The sequence below is a fragment of the Humulus lupulus genome, chromosome 4, assembly GCF_963169125.1.
Source record: "Humulus lupulus chromosome 4, drHumLupu1.1, whole genome shotgun sequence".
Classification (NCBI taxonomy): Eukaryota; Viridiplantae; Streptophyta; class Magnoliopsida; order Rosales; family Cannabaceae; genus Humulus; species Humulus lupulus.
Genome location: NC_084796.1, coordinates 33,263,382 through 33,280,301, shown reverse-complemented (window position 1 = coordinate 33,280,301; position 16,920 = coordinate 33,263,382). Strand labels below are relative to the sequence as shown.

Sequence of the window (16,920 nt, the reverse complement as noted above, 5' to 3'; positions counted from 1 at the left end):
TGTGTTGCTGACTGTGTACACTTGCACATTTATATTGCTAATTAATTTCGCAAAAGTTTACACGGCCCGTGCCGAGTGAGTGCATAGCGTACCCCCATAATGGCCCTGCCATGATGGCCTACATTCCGCATTATTATCGCCGAATCTGGCCCATGCCGATCACTCACAAACAAATTCAAGAAAATAGATGCTATAGATACAATTATAGAACAAGAATATAACATTTCAAACATATTCATTTCTTAGTTATAGCCACGTTCACAAGTCGGAGTCGATGCCCTAAACACGGTGCATGTGTCAGTTTTCTTACCTCGAGTCTTGTGCAGATAATAGAATGACCTCAAGGGCAATCCCTTTCTTGAGCCTTGCAAAAATCCTAGTCACAACATAAATGTTATTCTCGTTAAGTACTAAGTCTGAAAATGGGTTCTAGGACTAATCCCTAGCTCTCGGAACCTTCAATTCCATTCATCCGGGTGATGGAATTATCCTCTGAGCCTTATTCCCAAACTTTAAAAAGGAATTTTCACCCTGAAATTGTGCTGGCGCTACGGCGTCGACCCCCATGCGCTAAGGCGAGCAAAAGAGAATAATTTGCACAAATACCAGAATCCACGCCGCGACGCCCTAGCGAAAACCAAGAAAAATCTGGGTTTTTCCCTGCAACTTCTCAAACCCAAAAATCACCATATCCAGTTTCCCAACCAGTTTTCTGCAAAAACTCCAACCCTAAATAGATATACAATCTACATATACCCCTAAACATCAATAAACACTAATTTCTAGCCTAAGACTAACAATTAAGAAATTGGGGCCAAAATTTCCAACTTTTTCCCAAATCCGAAAAATTCTAATCAATCACAACAATTATTTGCTTTCAATCACAATTAAGGCCACAAAAACAGCTCTCAATTTTTTTCCACCATCAACAAGTAAATAGAAACATCCTTAGAATCCCTGAATTCGAGGCCAAAACTTAAACAATTTCTTCAAGAGCACCATAAAGAAAACGAAGAACAAGTGGGGAGAAAATCATACCTCTCCTCTGAAATCCTTGAATTCCTATGGTGATTATGGTCTCCAACAACCACAGTCCTTCCCCTTGAAGATTAATGCTTAGCCTTAAATTGTCTTAAGTGTTTGCCAGAACCTTAAGTCTAAAGAAAGAAAAAAAAAGAATAAGAGATAGATAGAGAGAGAGAGAGAGAGAGAGAGAGAGAGATGTATCGTGTAAGGGGAAGTGCTCAACACTTGGTCCAATTTTTGTTTAGTTTAATGATCAAAAGACCATTTTGCTCCTATCTTTGACATAACCTCAAAACTAAGCACAAGAGCATTTTGGTCATTTAGCTTAAATTCCCACTAAACATCAAATTTCACCACAACTCCAAATTTAATCAACTAATACACTAAAACCAAATATTCTACAATTAATTCCACTTACCGATACGTCCAAAAATATAAAAAAAATTCCCAAAATACCCTTAGGTTCGACCCGAGTCGGGCATTTATTCTCAATGTGAATTTTCTACTGAAATTGCTCGAAAGAATCCACCCAAGTCGAATATCACAAATATATCCACATAATAATGCAGTCTCAAGCATACAACATATAAAATTATAAATATACCCTCAACGGGTCAAAATTACAAAAATCCCCTTTCTAACAAAACCGGGGTTTTGAACACATTTAATTCACTCAATCATGCATTCTCAATCACATAAACATATAAATCACATAAATCAATTAATTCACACATAATTACCCAATGTGCCCTCCCGGCATGCTAATCAAAGAACTTAATTCTATTAGAATTTTCGGGACACTACACTAGGTTAGGCTTCTTTCCTCTCCATAACTCATATGGAGATATATTGTTATTTTTCATAGGTACTCTCATGTTAGGCTTATTTCCTCTCCATAACACAATTTAGCATGTAAAAGCATAGAGTTAATCATCTCAAGATAAGTCTTATTCCTTCTTTCAGCTATCCCATTTTGTTGTGGAGTGTATGGTGCAGTGCATTCATATATAATGCCATGTTGTTCACAAAACACATTTAAATTATTTGAAAAGTATTCACCACCTCTATCATTTCTCAGAGTCTTTATTTTCCTTTCCAAATGATTTTCTACTTCAGTTTTATAGATTTTAAATGCATTAAATGTCTCATCTTTACTCTTAAGTAAATACACATAAGTATACCTAGAACAATCATCTATATAAGTCATGAAGTATCTATTTCCTCCTCTAGTCAACATGTCATTCAATTCACATAAGTCGTTATGTATTAAATCTAGCAAGTATAAACATCTATCAACACTTGGAAAATATTTCTTTACTATTTTAGTTATTTGAAAAGTATTCACCACCTCTATCATTTCTCAGAGTCTTTATTTTCCTTTCCAAATGATTTTCTACTTCAGTTTTATAGATTTTAAATGCATTAAATGTCTCATCTTTACTCTTAAGTAAATACACATAAGTATACCTAGAACAATCATCTATATAAGTCATGAAGTATCTATTTCCTCCTCTAGTCAACATGTCATTCAATTCACATAAGTCGTTATGTATTAAATCTAGCAAGTATAAACATCTATCAACACTTGGAAAATATTTCTTTACTATTTTAGATTTAGCTCATAATTCACATTTATCATGCTCATTCACATCCCAATTAATCTATCAACATTTAACAACTCTTTTAATTGTGCTATAACCTATATGAGCAAGTCTATTATGCCACAAAATAATAGTACTAGAATTAATCATATTGCAAGAATTAGATGCCATATAATTATTGTCATTATCAAGAGTACAACGTTTGATCATTCCATCACATGAATAAACATTTCCCACAAAAGTGCCCAATTTAGTCAAAATGAGTTTTCCAGATTCAAACTCCATTTTGATACTGGATTTACTCAATAGACTTCCACTCATAATGTTTCTAGTCACGTTGGGAACATAGGAAACATTAGTTAGGATCACTTTCTTTCCATTAGTGAAGTACACATCAATGCAGTCCCATCCAAGTACCTTGGATCTCTTTTCATTTCCCATTTGGACTTCAAGTCCCACCTTTGCACTTTCATATGTTTTGAAAAGAGTTTTATCATAGGTTGCATGAATGGCGGCACAAGTATTATACCACCATCCTTGCACTTTTTCTTGAGTTGTATTAACTTCACTCATGGTTGCGATGATCTTAACATCAAATGCATTGGCCTTGGTATCCTTACTTAGGTTTGTAATGATCTCAACATCAAATGCATTGACCTTAGTGTCTTCACTTTCTTTTGCAATGATCTCATCATCAATTTCATTGACATGTTCACCTTCTCTTAAGATTGCATTAGTCTCATCACTACATGCATAAACTATGTCAATTCTCTTTAGAGTTATCATACATTCCTCATCGAATGCATCAAATTCAACTAAAGTCATAGAGATCTCATCATCAATTTTATTAACCCTAATCTCATTATGGTTAATTTTACATTTACCATATCTCAGATGATGATCAATAACTTTATGAATAAAACAAGTATAACAATAACCCTTGAATGGTTTATTAACATCCACCATTGTACCCTTAACATAAACAATAAACTCAAACTCACAAAAATATGGCAACAAACACATTTCATTCAAATTCTAGAAATCTACACATTTAGAAATAATGAATTTGATGATATCAATCTCCTTAAGTATGTAATCTCATTCAGTTGTCTCATTCTTTGTTGATGAAGACTTTGAATCCATTTTATGTACAGCATATCCAAATAGAGTTTTCTTTGATCTCTCATGGTTATGTCTTCAACACAAACCAAATCTTAAAGCAAAGATTTGAAAGTTGTAGAAGATGAACACATTTTCCTCATTGTTGATTATGCAAAATACAAAAAAAAAAAAAAAATTAGAATATAGAGATTTTGATTGTTGGGAATTTTTGACTTTATACATTCTTAATCAACAATGCATAATAGGAATAGTTCAATTTTACAAACCCTAGATGCAAATCAAAAACTTAGTCAATGTATGAATGAAAATCTTGATAATCAAAGAACCATGTTCATGGTATGATGCAAATCTTGATTATAATTGTTTAAGTGATTAAATGATTATAAGAAGAATTTAAAAACATTAAATCATCAATACTAAATACATAAACTGTAACTCCCCGGTTAGCCAAGATCGTTACAGTGTGTGTTTTAAATAGTGCTTAACTCACTAAACGAGTCATCACGCCATAAAAGTGCAACTAAATGTGATTAACGGTCCAAGGTTAAAAATTTCGGTCAAAAGGAATGGATATTTCATTAAAATGTTAAGTTGTACATGGGATCCCATAATAACTGCTTACAAAGTTGTTTACAGTTCCAAAAATGTCATTACAACTCAAAAGTTACAACCCGTCGACCTAAGCGGAAAAAATAGGCTTTAACCCTAGTTCCTCTGAGAAACCTTGGTCGTGGTGGTAAAGCAGCCGCATATGTACACGTCGCCACCTAAGGTCTCCAACTCATGGCTAGTCCAGCTTTCCTTTCCCCTTACATGCACCACACATCACCCTTGAGCCAAGGCCTAGCAAGAAAACTTAAACATGCTCATAAGCAATTAATAATACATTCCTAAACATAATAAAAATGCCTAGCAGTAGTAACCCTACACATGCATACATACCGTTTTCCAAGTACATGATTAATAAATCACACTGGGGCACATCGCCCTAGGATATGGGACTAATAAGTCACCCCGGGGACATTGCTATCCTCTATATAACCATCCTTGGAGTTGGCCCAGCGTACCTGACACATTAGTTTTCCACGACCATTGGGTTGGACAAGCGTATAATGCGCTCCTGATTAGGTTTAACCATATCGAATAGCGCTCAGTGCGCTATTGCTACCTTTGACTCATAAGTTAGTGCTTTTTGACCAGCGCTATTGCCATCCTTGACTGATAAGTCAATGCTTCTCGACCAGCGCTCAGCGCTATTTCTGTTCTTGACTCATAAGCCAAGCCTTTTCCAATTATACAATGTTAACAGGAATTCATCACATAACAAATATCCATATACAGAGCACTCAACATGCTTAATCAATCATTCATAGGCATAATCATAATCATGCACATTTACAAGGGTCCAAGCCCTAATCAAGTCTGTATTCAACATTCGGGCCAAGCCCTAATCATGTACATCACATATTGGGTGCATTTTTCTTACCTCAGGTCCGAGTGTAATATAAAATAAGAATGACCCACGAGCATGATCTTGATAATGAGTCCCTAACAGTAACCTAATCATAACCAAATATAGAATCACGTTAATAATGAGCAAATAAAGGTTTCCGGACCGAGTCCTAGCCTCCGGGACGTCAAATTATAATAAACCAGGTAGTAGAATCAATCCCGAGCCCTCAAGTTTGAATTATCGTAATTAAAACCTAAGGTGGCCAAAAATGACTAGGCAGGCACTACAAGAAAAAATGCTTTTAGTAACACTAAAAATGTGTTATCAAAACCTACGATAACACTTTCTGATGTGTTAAGACAGACTATGTTATCGTAGGTCAGGGTACTTTACATAACACTTTATCAGTGTTATACAGATGTGTTATTGTACTGTCAACGATAACACAATTTCTGTGTTATTTTAATATATAGATAAGTGTTTAATTATGTTATTTATAGTCGATACTATAACACTTTTTTTGTGTTATACTACACTTTAGTACAACACTTTTTTTGTGTTATACTACACTTTACTATAACACATTTTTTGTGTTATACTATACTTTAGTATAACACATTTTTTGTGTTATACTTCACTTTAGTATAACACATTATTTGTGTTATATAATGAAGTTTCCATAACACAATTCTTTGCATAAAAAGTGTTATTGTAATATATATTATAACTCAATTTTCGTATTATTGTTATATTTAGATTTATTTAAATTCTCATTATATATTTTATTTATATTACACTAATTTATGCTATTATATTTTAATTTTTTTTTATATAATTAAAATTAGCTTTCTAATATATACTAGCATCATCAAGTGAACTTGATTTTCAAATTACAAAAAGTAACAACATTCTACATTGAATTAACAATCCACAATTTAGTTTAAAACATGCAACACTGTCATCAACAACAAAATATTCTTTAATTATTCAAGGAGTCTAAAATTTACTACTTTCAACACAGAAATAACGCTTCGCTGGATTTTTCCTCTACTTCTGCATCATCCATTGACAGGTTCTTAGAATTGTAGCTGTTTGACGGTTCTTCAATAACCTCTTTTTCAAATCCATTTTCCTTACAATTCTGGAGCTTAACTGAAGGACGCGTTCTCATCAAAGGTGACAACAATCTAGTAACAGCGGCTTCAACATTGGCTCCACATATTGGCTCTTTTAAATAAGTAACAAAAGGGGTACCGATAAGCTTTCCCTGACAACCCTTAACACTGTCTGACGGGCACCTGAAAAATCCAACTATCTAAGTTAGGAAATCCAGCAGAAGTCTAACAAGCAGTCTGCGTAGATGATCCAAGACATAAAATGACTAGGTTACAAAAAATTAAGACACATATTTCTAAAAAGCAGATAATATAGCCAGTATTATCCAGTCAACACTTGACTTGGAGCGCTTGAACTTTATTCATACGGACTTCAGCTTCTTAATGAACAAGTAGCCAATAATTATTTTAATTGATACTATAATCCCCTTATGAAATTACTTAGTTAAAGCTATTTTTCAATAGATGGATTGGCAACACAAGTTTGTACATCACATGTTTACCAGTGCTATTTACCAATTACATAAGGATAGGGATGCAAGCTTACTTTTCATGTGGTCGATGAATTATTTCAACTCTAGATCTTCCCACGACATTTTTAAAAAGTCTATAAGTGGTCATCCTCCTTAATTGGAGCCAATAGCTCTGAGGGGTTTTCCAAATATCGAAAAATCTTATGTTCATAAACCTGGCAATCGAAATTACAGTTACTCAACCACTAGAACTAAAATTAAGGGAATAAATAAAATAAATTGTAGCAGATATCAATGGAAACCAAATTTACCTCTGCAAGCAGAAGAATCTCATCAGCATTCAAGCAACAAGCAACAAGCATTACTTAGTTGTTCACTAAGATCTTTACAGCAACCTTGCTTTAGCAAACTAACAGTATATAGCATAGGAAGACCACTTCCATCGCCGTAAAACATAGTCACAGTTATAATCAATAACCAAAACAGAGTGTTAGTGGCACCACACATATGAGAACATAATTTATAAGCAAGAAAGTTTCATGCACCTTTAAAAAAAAATACAAATTTCAAGCCATGCTAAGTCAAGGTAATTTCAGCAGCAAAAAAAATTGTCAAGCTAATTAATAAGTACTATTATATCTAATAAAATATATACAATATAAGAAATACATGCCAATAGAAATATCTTGATTGCATAGATACAAAAACAGCATTAAATAATCTAAAAGGTTAAGTTGATAAACAATATTGTAGTATGTACTACTTAACAATACCAAACAATGTAATTAAAGTTCCTATTAACTGCTACAGTGAGTTAAATTTTGACTAATTCTATATAAATATATCTTGCATTATACACAAAGCCATGTCCTAAAGAAGTTACCTTCCCTTCTTCACTTTGTCAGATACAGCTCTATAAGCATACTTCCACCAAGAACGAGGATCAGATTTCACAGAAACATGTGGACAAAAATGCACATATTTTAAGCGTTGATTAAAGGCAGAAAAGTTATCAGCCAGTTTTAACATATCCTTGTATCTATCCTGCAACAACAAGATACTAAAAATTTTCAAGGCCAATCAAAACATGCCTCCAAGTATCCAATCATAGTTGAATTATGAAATTAAACCTTTGATAAACAGAGAATGACATCATCCATAATATACTTTGCATTTTTCTATAATTGGTTCCAGAATATAAGTGTGTTGTTTGACAATTCTATCAGCAGGTTTGCCTTCTTCAGTGCCATATCTAAAAACCTGAAGCAAATAAATGATCAAAGTTTCATAGTTTGAAAATGCCATCAACATATGTAACTGGAAGAATAAACTAAATATTGGTTCTACCTGGACCCACTCAGAAGGAAGCTAAGAGTTTCTCCAAGGTCACACCTGCTGCAAATGGGTGACCAGGATTGCTAGAGAATAGGAAATTAAAATTCAGACAGAAAATAAGAATGTTAAGATTCCAAAACATAAAATTTAACTTGCTATTACACACCTTTCACTATCCTCGTATCTGATATGAATATTTGAAATTGAGAGTTTCAAATTTCCAACTATAGTGTTGATAAAGGAACCCAACCATGATTGATTCTTCAAATAAAAATATATACATATTAATACAGTTATAATCATAATTGACAACCAAATATATGTATAAACATATGTATGGTTCAAAAAGATCAAAAGGTAAATCCTAGAAAAGAATAACATCACAACATTTGAATACTACAACCAAAACTTGATACAATATTTGTTATCAAAGATTCAAAAATAGCACATAAGACGCTTAAGAACCAAATACTAGTTACAAAGACCCATTACCAATTAGAAATAATATGAGCATCCTATGCAAACATAAGTGCTAAAGTTCAAAGATAAGAAAATTAAGAACCTCATTTCTGAAAGCCTGGCTAATTTGAGCAGCAGCAAAAGGAAGCTTGTTCCCATTGTAATATTACAAGTCTTTGAAGTTAACAAATATGCCCTGTGCAGTTTCTGGCCACATGAACCTACAGCAGAGGAGATTTAATTACATATCATTACTGACCAAACAGGAGTCTTAATAAAAAAGAATCGCTAAGAATAATTAGTACCAAAATGTAACGTGCTCACCCAGGGCTCAAGCCAGATTAGAATCTGACCTTGCAAAATGGGTCTAATATAAGAAATAACAACTAAATCAAACAGAAAATAATAGCTTAAAAAATATCATATTTTCTTTGGTCGTCTTGATTGTAAATGTCCGTATGGAACCTGAGTATATTAGTTCTCCTTGTGTCATTTGAAAATTTGTTCATGGACACCATTATCAACTCAACTATAAATAGAGGTTGGAAAAATGGTATACTTACAGTTAAACCCTCGCATTTATCATGAAGACAAACTGTTTCATTCAACACCTCACCAACTCCTCTTGAATCATCATGAAGTAATCTCCTACAAAATCAAAGCAGCTTGTTCGAAGTCATGAGGAAGCAATCCTAGGTGATTAAATCAAATGCATTAAACCAGGGAATAATAATTAATCTTGAAAAAAAATCAAAGAGAATAGAAACCTGTGGAGCATAAGCTTTATCTGACCATCCACTAAACTGGCTCCCCCAACTGAATGGTCAACCAACACTGACAGTTCTGAGATACTGTCTTGCATGTATATTCCAAGATTAATCTGAAAAATAATAACAAAAGGCAAGAAAGCAGTCAGAAATATAATACATAGACAATGCTGAACATGAGAAAAACAAAAACAAAGCATATGTTTTTGGATTTCCTCTCAAAAACTGAATTGAGACAGTTGAACTAAGTACATGCTCAATAATTGATACTTACTATAAAAACTGTAAAATGGAATGGAGGTAAGATCAATGCAGCATATAGATTTTTGGTTCTCTTAGTTTCAGGAGTTTGTTTACATTTCTTCCTGTTTTTGCTATAGATTTCTCAATAGCTTGCTCCTATACCAGACTCTATATTTCCATATTTCCATAATCTCCTTTCTAGATTATTATCAGTCACAATATAAGTTGTAATTGTACAACTATGTTATTCATTTTCTGGTTTATAATAACAAAATTTTATTGAAGAATTCAAATAAGAAGAACATCTGGGAATTGAAGCTAATTCAGAGAATGATTATGCTAACTAAAATGTAATAAAAGCCAAGAGAAGACAGAAGAGTAAACAACATTGTAAGAATAAAAAAGAATAGTACTTGAAACAGGAGTAGTTTAGAAATATATTATTAAAATGATATCTAGACACCAGATGAAATTGATGATGGTTCCACTATAACAGCTAACAAAACAGTTGCCCAACATCAAAATTTTAGCATATCTAGAAACTGTAGCTGCTTCAACCTCTCCACACATAATTAAAGATGCCAAAAATTATCAAATAGAACATAAGAAATTCAAATTTAATAATTCAATATTTCTGCAAATTTAAACATTAAAGGAATTACTAAGCACAAAGTTTAAACCCGTCCAACAACTAAAAGATTTGGTATATGTGCTCATAATCACAATTGGTGGAGGGAGAAGAACAAAAATTATTCCCATACTTCCCACTTCCCAGGCACCATAATCAGCTCTAAACATAAAACTCCAAACAAGCTGGACTGTTTTGTTAAATGGGTAATCACATGCATGTATATCAAATTACCAACAATGCAGAACACACAAAATCTTATATGTCTGTGTTAGTGAAAAAGAGAAATTATTTACCACAACTCTTCCACACTGTTCTGTAATGGAGTACCAGTAATCAACAACTTGTTCTTGGTGCTAAATTCCTGTCAATCACAGCACTAGCAAATGGTAACAAACTAAACTTGAAAAGGAAAGATAAAATGGGAAGTTGTAAATTCAATTGCCATGATTAACCTACCGAAAGTGTTGTATACAACTGTGCTTCACTATTTTTTAACCTGTGTGCTTCATCAACCATCAGATAGCACCACTTGATCTTTGAAAGGACAACTTTATCTTTCAGAACTACTTCATATGTAGTTAATAGTGCATTAAACTTTATTGGCCTGCCAAAATTTTTGTTATTGTAGAATTCATACTGCTAACAAACCTGCATCCAACAGAAAACTTTTAAGAAAAAATGAGGCACTAATTATGATAGCACTAAAAGAGACAATGGTCACAGGTCCGTGACCTCCTCCCAAGTTATTAAAAAACCCTCACTTATGATGGGCACTTTTTGACATAGAAAAAGTAATCATAATGCAGCATGTAGACTGTTACTAATATTAAAATATTTACATTAAACATCTATGTGACATATACCAATATACATGTAATGGAAAAACTTAAACTCACCTCTTGACTTGCACGAGTACCAACATATACAATAATATTCATCTCAGGTAGCCACTTCCTAAATTCTTTTGCCCAGTTTGACAATGTGGATAATGGTACAACAACAAGAAATGGCCCATGGATATGTTGAGCATTCTCTAAAGAGAACAAACAAAACCTTGATCTCAAGTCTATCTCTAAAGAAAAACTCATGACCTCAAATTTCAAGAAATTTTCAAAATAACTACATTTACACCTGTAAAAACCCAAGCATGGATACTGACTGAACAGTTTTACCAAGACCCATCTCATCAGCTAAAATAACATTAGTATCATTTCGCCAAATGCAAAAAGAAAGAGATTTTAAACAGATAACTGCCAAAGTATAATACTTTTACGGTGACACTTAATCATGGAAAAATAGTTCCAAATAAAATGACATACCTATTAACAAGAAAATTCAGACCCTCAAGTTGATAATCACGCAGCTTTCCTCCCCTCAACCATTCAGGCTGCTCATCAAGCTTCCGTAAACTTGCTAAACATTAAAAATGCACCCATTATGTCTGTTGCATATGACAAACCAAATTCTCGACAAAGATACAATGTTTAAAAGCATAGTTGAAATAAAAATCATAGTAGAAATAAGCTGTGTTTAGCAAACTAATGTCTGGAGACAAGTGCACAGTTAAAATGTACTCCTCCCACATATAAAATAAAGATAGTATTTACATTACTAAAAAGTTTGCCTATATTTCTTTGTATAAAATACCAACGTGTTCTTTATATTTCATATTTTCTATCTGAATAAAACTGGTTCATTAAAAAAATAATGAAATGTTTGCCAATACAGAAGAAATGGCAGGATCACAAAGTTGATGCATATGAGCATCAAAATGGTTGTATTTACCTACTTTTGTTCATATTTAGTAGAAAAGAATGACATTGGAACTTTCATAGGCCACTCAAATTTGAGCACACCATCGTTCAAGTTTTTAAAACTCCAAAGAAATACCAACCTTTGCTCTTTTTACCCTGGGGATCTACCAATTTCCCCTGTACAGAAATTTCACAGGCCTGCTCATAGATGACACACTACAAGCATTAGTAAAATATAGAAGCACTTTCTACTTGAGTGAGAATTTGTGTCTGCATACAATCAAAACCCAGTGAAGTAAACTACCCAATGAGCTCAAGGCCAAAACAATGAAGGAAATCAACCCTAAAAAGCAAGAGCAGAAACAACACAAACTAGGGATCCAAATGCATATTCATCTGATGCTAACAAATGATGCATTGCATGATAGCCTTGGTTGAGGATCAAAATGCTGGATAAACCTACACAGTTTTAGGAATGTAAAAGGCTCAAGGGTAGAAAACTACTTATGGAACCATCGGTTGACATCTAATGCAGTGAATACATACTTGAGCAGAATACCAATATTTTCCACAAAAAAGAAAAATAAAACGTTCCTATGTCAATTTTTGTTTTCTTTCAATAAATTGTTAGAAAGATACAATTTTTCAAGACAGAGCCTCCGAATAATGAAAATCGCAAGCTAAAACTTAAATTCACATGCAGATATGCTATGCACTTAAATTAGTAAAGAGAACAAAAGGGCTAGGAACAAGATGATGATGATAATGATCAAACAATTATGCTGTAGTGATAGAAACCTACAGAGCATTTAACTGCAAAAATGGGATGAGGAAACACTGAAAAAAAATCATTAACTCACTAAGAGCAACTTAATTTCATTAGTATAACAACACAAAACCATAACAGAAACCTACAGAGAACTACTTTACTATAACCAAAAAGTGAAATTTATGGAGAACTTTTCGAGCCCATAACAGAAACCATAACAAACTTCAACCATCAATAGAGGAAAACTCATGAAGCAAAAACTAAGATGCTACAGTATTAGTGAACTTCTAACTTGAATAAAAAAAATTCAGACAAATAATCACAAACAAATTGATCTCAGATAAAAAGGCTAACACAGAGAGCTTGAGAAAGAGAGAGAGAGCTCAATGAATGAGGAAAGACTCATCCTAGTCTTCCCTGTTCTTTCATGCAGTGCCAATGACTCTGAATTCGAAAAACAAGGCTAGTATCAATACCTAGCACACATTCATCAAGAGAACAAGTTACCCCAACATGAAGCCAAACTCAACCATTTGAAGCAAAAACATAGATAGATAAAAACATAAACAACACAACAAAATCATTTGATTAGGGGTTATTTGGATAGAGTATTTTCTGATTAAGAAATTGCGTGAAAAACTGAAATGAATGACCCTCTAATCAAGACTAAAATAATTTTTTTTTTTTTTTAAATACCATATCTGAGTCTCCTACAAGACCTTTGGGTGGTGATAGAGATGTACAAAGTCATTTTACAGGCAAACCACCATAAATAGTTTGAAGAAAAAAAAAATTAATTCAAATATGGTATCATACATATAAAACTACATGTAGCTTACTGGCCAGGTCAATCAACTAAAGGCTACTGTATTAACATGTAGCACAATATATGTAGTCTAAGCTAAACCCATGATATTCCTCCACAAGAAAATAGTTTATTGACAAAGTTAAACATATTCTTATTCATTTCCATTTATAATGTGTACTTGTTAACCAATTCTAGTTAACCAATTCATTAACCAATTCTAGTTTTTGTACTTGTTACAGTTTCAGCATACAATAAATACATCATCAAATGTTCACATTTAATTTAACAGATTAAAGAAAAACAACAACAAAAACAAAACAGAAAAGAACTAATCGAAGAGGGCTGACGTGCAAGAGCAAGCTTTAGTCCTGTCTCTATATCTGGGATACTTGGAACTAGTACACCTGGAGTGTCCAGTACATATATGCTCGGCTGATGAGCAATCTGTACCCAAAAAACAAAATAGTTTTGAATAAAATTAAAGGAACTAGAATCTAAAACTTGTCATTAGGAGATATAAATATCTTAAAATGCATATAACCAAAACATGAATCCTAAGAGTAAAGAATGTTTATGCACCCTCAATTTTTCTTGACAGTAGAAAGGAAATCAAACACAAAAACTACTTCACCTTGAAACCAGCAATATCTTGAGTAACATCAGGCAGAGGACCTACTGTTGCTCTCTTATTCTTCCCTTGCACTTAGTAAACAAAACTCAACAAAATCATTTTTGGGTTCAACTTAAATATCAGTCCAGACAAAATCTTAATCACATCTTACCAGGAAAGTAAGACAACACAATTTGATGAATGGAATTAATCAAAGCAAATTTTCCAACACTAGGAACCCCAACAACCATAACAAGCAGAGTTGGCTCTTTCAAAATCGCTTCCTTCAATTTAAACTCCACCAGCTCAAGAAGCTTCGGTACATACACGCATATACATTACATGCCATTAAAATCAACAGAACACGAAAGCAAAACACTATTAAGGAGTATGAACAAACTGAAGAAAACTTACTTACCTTCCTAACATAAGTCTTACTGTGTGCATTTATGGGAATACAATCTTGTTGGAACGATTCAAAATGACGAACCCATTCCTACAGAAACGAAGTCCAATATACAGAAATAACAATAATGGATAATAAATAAATAAAAAATGAAAATGATTACCGGCATGATATTGGGATTGGCAAGGTCCTTCTTATTGAGAGCAATAACGCGTCGTTTGGCGGAGAGGTGAGATTGAAGGTCCTGGTTGGCAGACGACAGGGGAATTCGAGCATCGCGGACCTCAACGACAAGGTCAGCTTGCTTGAGTCGATCGCGAATGGCGCAGGAGGTTGCGGCCTTGTGACCAGGGAACCAATTGATAACTCCACCGCCGCCGTTGAACCCCATTTCTCCTAAACCCTTCTTCGCGAATTTCTTTACACCCATCTTTTTGTTTTAGCTAGAAAACACTGTGAAGTGGTCAAGTCTATATTCGAACGGGTTTGGCGAATGAATAAATTAGGAGTTAGTCGAAGCTGGAGGAAGGGTGGTGGCAGCTGCCGAGTCGAGGTTGTAGTGACTGTGAAAGAATGAAGGTGGAAAGAGAAGATAAGAGAGATAGGTCTACGGGAAAGACCGAGAGAGTACGAGAGAGATAGACCGAGAGAGACCAGGAAGAGAAAGAAAGAAAGATTGAAGAAATGAGTATAGGGGAAATGGGTACACGGGAAAGGAAGAAAAAACTTAGGGTTTGGCGCCTGAAATTTTTACCTTGCCGCCTAAATTTGTCTCATATACAATAACTCTTTTTAAATACTATTATAATCATGTGTTATGGTAATGGGGGTTTGGTGTAGTGAGGCTTCGACTTGACCCTAAGGGTTGCGACATGCCTTCTAGAAAAAAAGCCCCCTGTCTGAAATTCAAGATGCAGGCTGCAACATGCCCCTGAGGGCCGCGGCATGCCTACCTCGATAGAACCGCCTCTATGCCCTGGGTTCACACGGGTCGCGACGGCCAAAAACAGGATCGTGGCGCGGCCCTTCGAACCCTGTTTTTCCAGTTTTTTCTTCAGCCAAACTCAACCAAAAACCACCCCCAATCATACCCAAAACCATTACTAAATCCCAGCACAACCTCAACATCAAACTAGAAACAAAACCCAAGCTTAAACACATTCAAAACACCACCAAAAAGCTCAATCAAATACCTTGAACCTCAAGGTCAAGAACAACCAAAACCAAAATAGAATTCAAACAAAACAGAGTTTACAGCTTACCTCAATTGTGAGTCTAAACCCCTAGCTATAGAAAATCCATCCTAGACCTCAAGATTTCAATTCCCATGCCTTGAATTCACTTATTTCTCCCTCAAAATAATCAAACAATGATAGAGAGAAGGAAGAGGAACAATCGAGAGAAAGGGAGAGAGAGTTGTAAGTGTTCTGTTCTATTTTTGCTTCCTTCAGCCAAGGGAGAAAGTGACTAAGTCACTACCTTTTTGTCCAAAAGACCTAAATGCCCCTAGGGCCAACTCTCTCTCTCTCTCAAAGCCCCTCAAGGGCAATTTTGTCATTCACCACGTACCCCATTAATCATAATTAACGTCTCACAATTCCCGTTACTTCCAATATCCTCAATTAATTACCAAATAATTTCTCATTATCTGCTCAATCCCAGTAATGTACTAAGTACCAAATTACCCCTAGGCTCACCCTAAGCCCGATATTTTACCCCGTTATGACTAAACCGCTAACTTGCTACCTAGGATTGCCTCATGCCGAGTATCTTAAACATATCTGGATAATAATGTGGTCTAACACATATATGCATACATATACAGTTATGCCCTCAATGGGCCAAAATTACTAAAAATGCTATTCTAATAAGAAACAGGCCCACCTACATGCCATTACAACCATATAATAATACAACTCACATAATCATGCATATAATCACATAATAACACAATTAACCTGTTATTGCCCTCCTGGCCTCCTAATTAAGGCACTAAGCCACATTAGGGAATTTGGGACGTTACAACTATCCCTTCTTTACAGGAATTTCGTCCTCAAAATTTTACCTGAACAGCTCGGGATACTGATTTTGCATATCTGACTCCAGCTCCCAGGTCGCTTCCTCGACCTTGCTATTCCTCCATAATACCTTAATCAAAGGTATAGTTTTGTTCCTCAGGACCTTGTCCTTCCTGTCTAGTATCTGGACTGGATGTTCCTCATAGGAGAGATCTGCCCCAAGCTCCAGATCTTTGTAACTCAACAAATGAGTCATGTCTGACACATATTTCTGAAGGGCCAAAATATGAAATACATTGTGTATGGCCGACAGTTCCAGAGGTAAGGCCA

The 16,920-nt window shown here is 34.4% G+C and overlaps 2 protein-coding genes and 2 long non-coding RNA genes across 4 annotated transcripts; all 4 read right to left on the bottom strand.

Annotated features, from left to right (window-relative positions):
- Window positions 1–6,214: 6,214 nt before the first annotated feature.
- Window positions 6,215–7,235, bottom strand: LOC133832060 (ubiquitin carboxyl-terminal hydrolase 9-like). The gene is made up of 3 exons (XM_062262450.1): window positions 7,102–7,235; window positions 6,865–7,005; window positions 6,215–6,500 (listed from the first exon to the last, which is right to left on the bottom strand). The coding sequence occupies exons 1-3, from the start codon at window positions 7,128–7,130 to the stop codon at window positions 6,215–6,217; spliced, it is 456 nt and encodes a 151-aa protein (XP_062118434.1). The 5' UTR covers window positions 7,131–7,235.
- Window positions 7,236–10,520: 3,285 nt separating this feature from the next.
- LOC133828911 (uncharacterized) lies at window positions 10,521–10,771 on the bottom strand. Its single transcript, XR_009891380.1, has 2 exons — window positions 10,682–10,771; window positions 10,521–10,586 (listed from the first exon to the last, which is right to left on the bottom strand). It is a non-coding gene; the product is annotated as an uncharacterized LOC133828911 (long non-coding RNA).
- Window positions 10,772–11,144: 373 nt separating this feature from the next.
- LOC133828910 (uncharacterized) lies at window positions 11,145–11,443 on the bottom strand. The gene is made up of 2 exons (XR_009891379.1): window positions 11,357–11,443; window positions 11,145–11,256 (listed from the first exon to the last, which is right to left on the bottom strand). It is a non-coding gene; the product is annotated as an uncharacterized LOC133828910 (long non-coding RNA).
- Window positions 11,444–11,510: 67 nt separating this feature from the next.
- Window positions 11,511–15,317, bottom strand: LOC133832059 (short integuments 2, mitochondrial-like). The gene is made up of 8 exons (XM_062262449.1): window positions 14,736–15,317; window positions 14,585–14,662; window positions 14,339–14,480; window positions 14,188–14,258; window positions 13,904–14,000; window positions 12,258–12,322; window positions 12,120–12,177; window positions 11,511–11,638 (listed from the first exon to the last, which is right to left on the bottom strand). Exons 1-8 carry the CDS (start codon window positions 15,000–15,002, stop codon window positions 11,511–11,513), a joined length of 906 nt encoding a protein of 301 aa, XP_062118433.1. The 5' UTR covers window positions 15,003–15,317.
- Window positions 15,318–16,920: the final 1,603 nt, after the last annotated feature.